An 11,235-nucleotide genomic window follows, 5' to 3' on the forward strand; every position below is an offset into this window, starting at 1 on the left:
TTGAATGATTAAAATTCAAATTTAGAATAAAAGAAGAAGTAGAAGAAATACATAATAAACTTTCAAATGAAATTGTTAGGAGCATGAGCCATCCATCCAAGGATTGGATACATTAAGTTGCAAATGAGATTACAAAATGGATTTTTTCATCTCATTTGCCTTATCCTTTCTCCTCTTGAATTATAAACTAAAAACTATAAAACTTACTTACAAAAGATTCTATGAGCCGAGCTTTCGAACTAAGAAATAAGAAGAGAGAATTAAGTTTTTTTCTTAAGGGAAGATGATGGATTTGAATGAAGGAAATGCCTTCCTATTTATAGAATTTTCCCTGCCACCGTTGAGCTGCTTGTTTGCACCGCTCAGCAGCTGACCAAACCCTTCAGCATGGGTTTGGTCACTTGGTCAAGTAGCTTGGTCACCTCCTTAAGCTTGACTCACCAAGGCTAGTTGTGAGCTATGGGACCAGCTATGGTGAGCTACTACTGAAAAGCCTATGGTGGGCTACTTGAAGTGAGGTCATGCATGACTTCATGGTTTCTTGATGGCTAAGTTAATTATGGGTGCACACCGTTGCGCACACATGTGGCACCGCTAAGCTGCCTGCTTGAGCAGCTTTGACCGTGCTGACTGAGACTTTGCTTGGTGCTTGCTGACCTAGTCAGGTGTCTGGTTCACGGCTGAGCACACATGTGGCACCGCTAAGCTATCTGCTTGAGCAGGTTGGACGTGTGCCAGGCTCGTGTCTGACCGTGACAAGCTTGTATTCTGACCGTGTCAGGCTTTGTCTGGTGCTAGGCTGAGCGGTCAAGCAGGTCCGTTAAGCTGCCTGCTTGAGCAACTTAGTATGTGCCAGGTTGGTTTGACTGAGCCAGGTTGGGTCTGACCGTTCTAGGCTAGTGTCTAGGTCAGCTCATCATTGCTTGGTCCTTGCTAAGCTGCCTGCTTGAGCACCTTGAGTTTGACTTCTTTTTCTTCTTGGACCATGAGTCTTTATTCTCTTTTATTGTTCTTTCTAAATCCTAGAAAACACATTAAAGAGAAATACAAACACAAATATACAAAATTGTGATATTTTATCTAAAAAGTATTGTTTTAAGTTGGTTTTTCTACAATTTGCATAGGATAAGTGCCATAAAATGATGGTGAAAAGTGTATACTNAATTTAGGTATGTTTAGCACTTATCGAACTCCCCCAACTTAAAACTTTGTTTGTCCTCAAACAAAAGGTAAAGCTTATCCGAACTCACATTTGGCTAAGTTTAAAGATGATCAATATGATTTCAAATGTTCATAAGCATGTCACACTCAGAGAGGAAAATTGGTGGTACCTTCTCACAACCCTCTTATCTAAAAGTGTTAGAGGAGTACCATGGTTCTCCAATTGGTGGTCATGCTAGAATTGTGAGAACAATGACTAGAATTTCTACACAATTTTATTGGCCTACACTCAGAGAGGATGTAAAGGAGTTTGTCAAAACCTGTACCATTAGTTAGAAGGCCAAATCTGACCATGCCTTACTTGAGGGCTTATTGTAGCCACTATCTATTCCCAACCAGGTATGGAAGATGTGGTTATGGATTTTATCACTAGTTTGCCTAACTCTAGTAGATTTAATGTTATTATAGCAGTGATTGATAGATTGATCAAATACAATCTTTTGTGCAATGTAATCTGACTACTCTCACAAAAGTGTGTTTGAAGCTTTTATGTTGAATATAATTAAGTTACATGGTGTTCCCAAGTCCATTGTTCCAGATAGGGATAAGATATTCACTAGTATTTTTTAGCAACAATGTTTCAAACTACATGGGACTACTTTGCCTATGAGCTTCGCTTACCATCCTCAAACGGGTGGATAGTTTGAGGCTCTCAATAAATGTTTGGAAATGTATTTAAGGTGTTTTAACTTTGATAATCCAAAAGCTTGGACCAAACTATTAGTTTGGGCTAAATTATAGTACAATACTTCTTTTCACATTAGTTTGGGAATGACACTTTTTCGGGGTTTATATGGCAGAGAACTGCCAACACTACTTTAATACAATGTATGTTCTCAAGATATATACTCTAATAATACAAGAACTGTTAGGCAACAAGGAACTGTTATTGGAGCAATTGAAGGGCAATTTAGCCAAGGCACAAACAATGATGAAACTTCATGCTGACAAGAAGAGGCAAGCAAGACAATTCCAAATTGGAGATGAAGTGCTTGTTAAACTCCAACCATATAGACAACATTTGGCAGCTCTAAGGAAGAATGAAAAATTGTATATGTAGTATTTTGGCCCATTCAAAGTGCTAGAGAAAATTAGAGTTGTGGCGTATAAATTGTAGCTTCCTGTTGAGCAAAAGTTCACCATGTGTTTCACGTTTCTCCATTCAAACAGTTTTGTGCCCCGCAGTCATTCTTGACAATCGAAAAATTGTCCAAAGCTCTACTTCTATTAATCAATTACTCATTCAATGGGAAGGTTATAGCACAACAAAGGCAACTTAGGAGGATGCTACAGAAATTCAAGCAAGTTATCCACATTTCAACCTTGAGGAAAAGGTTCATCGTAATGGCGAAGGCAATGTAATGAACCTGCCACCAGGAAATGCACATGGGAGGGTTGATTCAGCAGAAAAGAGAGGAAAAAAGAAGTTAGTTACAACCAATCTAGAAAACGTGGGTGTGAGGAAAAGCAGTAGACTGCATAGGACCAATAACAAAATGAGTGATTTTGTTATTTAAAGAAAAAGGGTATTTTCTCTATGTCTCCTTCTATCTTTCTCTCTCCCCTGACTATTTTCTCTACGTATCCTTCTATCTGTTATTTTATTTTTCTATCTTACTTCACACTCAATGTACTGTTCCTTTTAGTTGTACCTGGTGGAGAGTTGATTTCAATATTAAAAGCAAATATACCCTAATATTCTATCCATTGTCCCTCTGTTACTACACATTATTACATATGGTTGGAAAGATACATAAGAATTTATCGTAATTCTTATTCAATTCTAAATAGTATACCTATTTACTAGATTAATTTTCAAAGTTGAAATCACTTTTAGCATGAGAAAGATGGTTTTAAATTGCCTCATGCAACATCAATTTCTACTGCATTATTGTGGTTTTAGAAGTCTATGTAGACTAAGATCGCAACCATATTTTCTAGTATTTGTTTGCAGTTGCGATAAACATAACATAATTGCAACCACAACTTCAATTTATTAAACTAGTCCAATGGAATATTTTTTGGGGAGTTCCAAGGAGGTGATGCTAATTTCTTGGTTTAAATTGGACCTAGTTTGTAAATCGACTAAGGATTAGTTTGAGAGTTGGATTTTGGAGAGAAATGAAGGGAAGTGGAAGGGTTGGGAGTCACGAAATACACTTGTCAGATGACTCATAAGCCTTCCATTTCCCTTCCATCCCCTCCAAAATTCAACTCCCAAACAAACCCTAAAAAGATAAGCTTAGCTATTAGGGACTTTTGTTGTTTTAGTTTGTCATTACTAGCCCAATGGAAATGAAGTATACTTTAAAATGAAGAATCCATGTAGGTTTGAACTCTGGAAATGTGGTATGGTGCTTTTGACTAGTCATAATTAGTGGTTAATAGATGAGTGAATTATGTTGAGATTTCTATTTGGTGTAGTGATTGGTTCCCTGAATGTTTGATTAAAATAATAGGGTGTGATGATAACCTATGAAGCACGGATACTGATACGTGTATCAGATACGATACATATCAGATACGTCGACACACATTTTTTCAAAAATGCAGGATGCGATACGTTCAGGGATACGCGTATAAAATAATAAAAACATAAAATATACTAAAATTTTAAATCAAAATATCCAAAGTAAAAAATATGATGGAATTTTGAAATAATTGTCATCCATAACAAATATATCTTATCATATTTTAATGAAAATGAATCTATCTTAAAATCAGTGTCCTCCATAACAAATCTATCTTATCCTATTTTAATGAAAACGAATCTAGTTTATCCTATTTTATTGAAAACGAATCTATATATCATATACTTTACTAAAAATGAATCCATATATCATATATTTTATTAAAAACGAATCGGATATGTGTCTTAATATTTATTTATTTTATTTTATTTTATTTTTTTAATTTTTGGATACTCTATGGATATGTATCATTCGCGAATCTTAGCGTATCTGTGTCGGATACGTGTCAGACAACGACACGTGAGGGTGTTTGACGAATCCATGCTTCAGAGATGATAACTCTTTGCTTGGAGAGGAGAAATGGTAGGGTGATGAAAGTTTTATGAATTTGTTTTTTTGGTACTGCCAAGAGTATCCCATTACCTTTTTGGGTAAGCAACTAATCTTTTTTAAGGTTTATGGTTGTCTCTCCCAACAAATGTCGCTCCCGGGAATCGAACCTTCAACCTTGAAGATCCAGTGAAGCTTTATACACTAGACTAACACCTTATTGGTTTATGAACTTGTCTACAGATTGGTACATGATGTCCTTGCAAAAAAATAGGTGCGTGGAAAATTCTATTCATGGGCAATTTTTCTACAGATTGGTACATGATGTACTTAACTTTATTAATGACAATTCAATTACATAAATAGGAAATTTGAATGTCTTGGGCTGAAATAAAAGACTAAGTTATAATTAACTTGCATAATAGAAAATCCTAATTAAAACTTAGGCTAAAAGTAAATATAAAATAATAATGTAACTCCTAATTAAATCAAGTTGATAAGATCTTAAATAATGTAATTTTGTTGACATATTTGTTGGCTGAGTTGTTGATGCCTTGACCAAGTCTTGATCTATTTGAAGATTCACAAGCCTCTTTTGATTTCAAAATCCCCACAGTTTGGAGAAGTTAAGATAGTGAACCAAGTCCTTTGCCAAATTATATCTATCTTCAAGCAACCGAATTTATCTTCAAGCAAGTTGAATAACAACTTTACAATCTAATCCTTGTTTGCCTTAGAGATAAAGTGTTAGCTGAATTGCCTTATCTCCTTGTTTGTCCTTATAGATAGAGTTCCTTACGTGCCTCCTTCCTTGAAATGATCATGCATTGACTTCCATTTGCCCTAGCCACGTGAAAGGCTTACCCTTGAACCTAAGTAAACTACTTGGTCATGAATATGGACCAATGTTACAAATAATTCCCAACCCATATTACATAATTTAAATACTAACAATGAAAATAAACTCAAGACTATATGAGAATGCATACTCATTTATTTGAATCAATGCAAATAAAATAAACCTAAGTTGGAACATACCCTAAGGACATAAATGTCCTTCTCACATACCCTCTCCTGGGTCAATTGTGTCCATTGAGACCTTAAGGATCCATGCCTTGGCCTTGGCCCTAGTTGTAGGACCATCATGACTTTTCTTGCCCTTGGGATCAAAGGCTGCCCTAGGAGGGTTTACATCATCCCCTCCCCCTTCAAGTAAATTCATTCTCGAACTACCTTCATTCTTATCCTTCTTTCTATCCTCGCCATGATCTTTCAAAGAATGGCTAAGTGTAGAAAACAATTCAGCCTTGGGAGTAGGAACAATGTTAAGTGCAGGTTCAGCCATGAACTTGGCTTTTGCCTCACTTTCCTTCTTTTCTTCTTCAATCTTAGCCCTTAGCCTTTTTTTGTCCTCATGGACTTGTTTAGGGCTCAAAGGGGCTAATACTACCATGTGGCCGTCGTGCATAAATGAGACTTTGTTGGTGAAACCATTATGGCTAGTGTTCTTTTCATATTGCCATGGTCTCCCCAACAACATGTGGCTAGCTTCCATAGGAGCCACATCACATAAGACCTCATCATGGGATTGCCCTATGGTGAAGGGTACCATGACTTGTCTATCCACAACCAACTCACCCACATCACTTAACCATTGGAGTTTGTAAGGGGTGGGATGTGGTTTAGTTTCAAGGTCTAGCTTTGACAATAGCCTTTGGCTAACCACATTAGTGCAGCTATCTCCATCAATGATCAACATGCATACCTTGCCTTGGACCAAACATCTTGAGTGAAATAGATTGTACTTTTGGCCCTCTTCATGCCTCTTGACTTGGCTGGCCAAGAGCCTCCTCCTCATCAAAACATCACCATCATGCATGAATGTATCATCATCACACTCCTCTCCACTAGATGGTTCAGATTGGGACTAAACGATACCATTAGTGATCACCATTGTCCTTTTTGTAGGACATTGAGAGGCAATGTGACCATGGCCAAGACACTTGAAACACTTCAAGTTCCTGGTCTTTCCATTGGTCTCCACGACTGATTGGGTGGTTTTGTGGCTGCCCACGGCCTCCTTGGCCCTGGGGCTCTCCTTTTTCTGATCATCTTTCCAATAGTGGGACTTTGAAGTATTAGAAGAGTACTTAGACTTCTTCCTCTTAATTTGTTGCTCCACTTTGATGGCTTTCTGAACCAAGTCATCTAACTCCACATATGGCTGCAATTCCACCACATCTTGGATTTCTGGATTCAACCCATGAAGAAACCTAGCCATTGTTGCTTCACGGTCCTCATTGAGGTTGGACCTAAGCAAGGCTAATTCCATGGCTTTGAAATATTCATCTACTGTTTGGGACCCTTGAGTGAGCCTTTGTAGCTACTAATTCCATAGCTTTGAAATACTCATCAACTATTTGGGATCCTTGAGTGAGCCTCTGTAGCTTGTTATGAACATCCATGTGATAAGAACGAGGCACAAACCTTCTCCTCATTGCTTTCTTCATCTCAACCCATTTATCATTGGCTACATCTCCACATCTCACTCTATCTTTTTGGTGTTTGTCGCGCCCCGATTTTCGGCTGCACGACTTTGTTTAGAGTCGCCACTACATTTTATAGTTAAAAATGTAGAAAAATCTTTTAAGCCTAATTACCTTGGGCTTTTGGATTTTTGATATCCAGGTTCGGGAGTCGGTTACAAGGTAGGGAAGGTATTAGCACCCTACCCGCCCGCCTTAAGCGGTACCCTTCATTAAAATATATTATTATTATCATTATTAAATTTTATGATTAATTAATCAATTATTAAGAAGAAAAAATAGTTTTTTATTATTATGCCTGACAAGATTGACCATGGTCCTACGTATCCCTTTTAAGGGAATCAAGGCTTACGTAGTTTTTTAAAACAAATTGTTGGTAAAATAATTATCTCTTTGAAAAAGGTAAAGCAACAGAAACTAAAGTCTGTACTACATCCCTTTTCAAATAGGTTTAAAAATAATTATAATATTTTTGGTTGTTTGTTGTTACTTTAAGAATTAATCGAGTGAAAAGAAGTGTCGTAACATGACCGTTCAAGAATGATATAAGGACAAGAAGTGTTACTACGACCTGCCTCCATCCTGTGATTAATTCCAAAAAATTATAAATTTTTATCAATAGTAATAAACACTGTCATGTGAAAGTATTTTCTACAAAATTATTGTTAATAGTCATTTTAAATTCAAGTTACTTTATTAACAATTTTTGTATAAATTTAATAAAAACTATCATTTAGTTGCTAAAAAATAGTTTAACTATAAAAAGGGTTTTTATATTTTTTTTATAAGATGTAAATTAATGATTTTTATTATTTGCCTTGACAAATCTGAAACACATTAATCTTATGTTTAAATTGATAAGTCCTAGTATAATGAGAATAAAAAACAAATAAACATTTTCTACATTGAAACAGGAGGTAGTAATTTACTAAGGAAACACTATTTATCTAATATATAACACGATTTATCTAATATATTATTATATTCTTAAATAATTAATAATTATTATTCGCATATATAATTAGAATAAAAAATTGTTGATTTCTTATACTTAGAATGTGATGGCCTACTGTTAATACTAAAAATTGTTGATTTCTTATACACGGTTTGGGCTTGTATTTGCACCCTCTCTTTGCCTTCTATGTCCACGGATTGGATTGGCATGACCACGATCAGGCTGCCATGGTTGTGCTCTCTATGTCTCCTTCCATGGCTACGGTTTGGTTCATCATGGCCATGACTGCCATGTCTTCCTTCACTATCATAGCCACTTGAAGCATTGTGCCTATCCCCATGTCTTGGCCTCTCCTCTCTTCTAGGCCTCCTTCTTCTTCTTTCATGACCATTTGGATTACCATGTCTCTCATTCAGCTTCCTATCATAATGGATCCTCAACTCCTCCAATTGTTGTTGAAGAGATTGGAATTGGGCATCCATCATGTTTTGAAGCCTCACAGTCATAGAGTCTGACCTTGGTGAGATTGTAGGAGTCCTCTCTGGACTTGACATTCTTCAAGCTAAATATAGCTCTGATACCACTTGATGACAACCTCTAGGGGGGTGCCTTTGAATTAGGATCGTTTTAACTTGAAGTCTTGAGCTTTTTAAACTGTAATTTGTTTTTGGTGAATTGTGGGAATTTGGAGGTTTTTTGGTGAGGGAAATGGAAAAGATTAGGAAGGGGAAGCGCCACAAGCATGGAAGCTTGATAAGCTATGAGGTTCGCCACAAGCAAGGAAGCTTGATAAGAACTTGTTAATGGTGGCTACGGCCAACCTAAGGTTTTTAGGAGAAGTGCTCTTAACTAAAACAATTCAAATTTACTCAAAATTCAACTTAACTTTATTAATGACAATTCAATTACATAAATAGGCAATTTGAATGTCTTGGGCTGAAATAAAAGACTAAGTCCTAATTAACTTGCATAATAGAAAATCCTGATTAAACCTTAGGCTAAACATAAATATAAAAATAATAATAATGTAACTCCTAATTAAATCAAGTAGATAAGATCTTAAATAATGTAATTTTGTTGAGATATTTGTTGGCTGAGTTGTTGATGTCTTGACCAAGTCTTGATCTATTTGAAGATTCATAAGCCTCTTTTGATTTCAAAATCCCCACAGTTTGGAGAAGATAAGATAGTGAACCAAGTCCTTTGCCAAATTATATCTATCTTCAAGCAAGTTGAATAACAACTTGACAATCTAAATTCCTCGATTATAGCCGTGTCATCCCTAAGGCCATAAATAATCTATCTTCTCCTATTTTCATGCTAGCTGAATCCTCATGTTGGTTGGAGAAGATTTGATTATGCCATTTGAATTTTTATGACACTAGCTTCAAATGCCACGTGACAAGCTTACCCTTGAACCTAGGTGAACTACTTGGTCATGAAATATGGACCATGTTACAAATAAATCACAACCCATATTACATGAATTAAATACTAAAGTACTTGAATAAAAATAAACCTAAGACTATATGAGAATGCAATCTCATTTATTTGAATCAATGCAAATAAAATAAACCTAAGTTGGAACATACCCTAAGTACATAAATGTCCTTCTCACATACCCTCTCCTGGGTAAATTGTGTCCTTTGAGACCTTAAGAATCCTTGCCTTGGCCTTGGCCCTAGTTGTAGGACCATCATGACTTTTCTTGCCCTTGGGATCAAAGGCTGCCCTAGGAGGGTTTGCATCAGCTGGTTTGGGTACTTCAATCGTGTAGAAGATTGTATCATTGAAGGCTAACAGTTGAGTATAGAGCAGGAATTACTCACTTTGTTGCATGATGCACATCGAGGCTTTAAATTACCGTAGAAGTAACATTGTGTCACAATTACATAAAATTATTAAAGAATGTAGTAGATCCTGCTACAATTATAGTGGCAATATCATTGTGGAGAATCCAAAAATACAATATTGCGACTATAATTATAGAGGTATGTAATTTAAAATAGGCTACTGCAAGATCTTTTCCATTTCTCATGGAAGGTGAAGATACCAAGAACTGGCTCCTGGTGTGTGTTGTGTGAGTTGGGGATGGAAAACACCAATCACTTGTTTTGTGGAGTCATTTATATATTTCAAGCACTTATTTGTTGACATGGAGCAGAGATGTTTTGGTAAGATGTTGTATTAGAGGTGACTTGGAGTATTTGGTTAAGGCGTAATTCTATTGTCTAATAAAATAGACTAAATTTGATTAAGATGTTTGATTTGTTAAAGATTATTCATTACAATAGTTTATGTCATTTGTATGATAAATTAATATATGGTTCAAGATTAATAATTTCAATCAAATTCTAAAATTTGGTAAAGAGACAAAGAAGAGAGAGTTAGTATTTTTGTTTCTTTTAGTCTACATGAGAATTGAGAAATAGGGTTATAAAGGAAAACAAAAATGTTTAACAATGACAAAAATACTCCTCATTTATCTTATTTTTTATACAAACTACGAGCCAATAAATTAATCAATTTAATGGAAAAAATGTTATGGCAAATATATTATAATGAACACGGTTTAATATTTTACATTATAATATTTAATTTAAAATAGATTTTATAATATTAATTACTTAATTAGTAGTAAAACATTTCTTTATGCTTTTTTTGTTGTATAAATATTTTTAACATTTAAAAATTTATTTTTATCTCTTTCTTTTCTTTCTCGCATGCCAAAAAATAAAAAAACTATTATAATTTTCCTCTATCTCTTTCTCACTAATCCCCATTCTCTCATTTTCTCCTCCTCAACCAAAGAAAGTATTAACTCATTTCTTACTCACTCAAGTACAAAATTTATTGCACTTCTTAGTTTGTATGTATGGGAGAGGAAAATGGTAAGAAAACAAAAACAAAAGTAAAGTATAATGACAATTTTATTTCTTTTTACTTATATTGATATGCTATCATTAAAATTATATATAAAATACAAAACTCCTCTCTCTATCTCTACTGCCGGAGAAAATAAAGGTTTGAAGATATTATGTATTTAACCGTGAGTAAAGAAATTTAAGAGAATAGGTCATTTTATTTGAATATATTGCACTTCCTAGTATATATGTAAATGAAATATTTTATTTAATTTCCAATATGCATTACCAAAACCCATGAACTCTAAAGAGAGAAAATGCAAAATAGTTTGAATTATACATTAAGACCTTAACACGACATAAATTTATGACACAAATAAAATCCTTTACCACATGCACTAAATAAAGCAAGCTCATGCACATCTGGACTATTTAGGATGCAAGCAAATACAGAGCTTCTTATACACACTAGGAATTTGATGGCATTACTTCAACATTGGACCTAATGGAAATGCTTATTTAAGTGACTAATTTAGATTTCCATTTTTGTATTGGTGAGAATGACCAACACTATTTTTGTGACCAGGTGTTGTAGGTGGGATATCATTTTTTGATCTCTCAGTCACATA

The 11,235-nt window shown here is 35.0% G+C and overlaps 1 protein-coding gene across 1 annotated transcript; it reads right to left on the reverse strand.

Moving 5' to 3' along the window:
• On the reverse strand, positions 7,352-8,296 carry LOC109352962. Its single transcript, XM_019595147.1, has 2 exons — positions 7,913-8,296; positions 7,352-7,369 (listed from the first exon to the last, which is right to left on the reverse strand). The coding sequence occupies exons 1-2, from the start codon at positions 8,294-8,296 to the stop codon at positions 7,352-7,354; spliced, it is 402 nt and encodes a 133-aa protein (XP_019450692.1).

Source organism: Lupinus angustifolius, chromosome LG07 (genome assembly GCF_001865875.1).
Source record: "Lupinus angustifolius cultivar Tanjil chromosome LG07, LupAngTanjil_v1.0, whole genome shotgun sequence".
In the NCBI taxonomy this organism is placed as follows: Eukaryota; Viridiplantae; Streptophyta; class Magnoliopsida; order Fabales; family Fabaceae; genus Lupinus; species Lupinus angustifolius.

What these genes read in the sequence shown, in the direction of transcription:
- LOC109352962 (XM_019595147.1), bottom strand. Translation starts at nt 8,296, where the DNA reads ATGTCAAGTCCAGAGAGGACTCCTACAATCTCACCAAGGTCAGACTCT.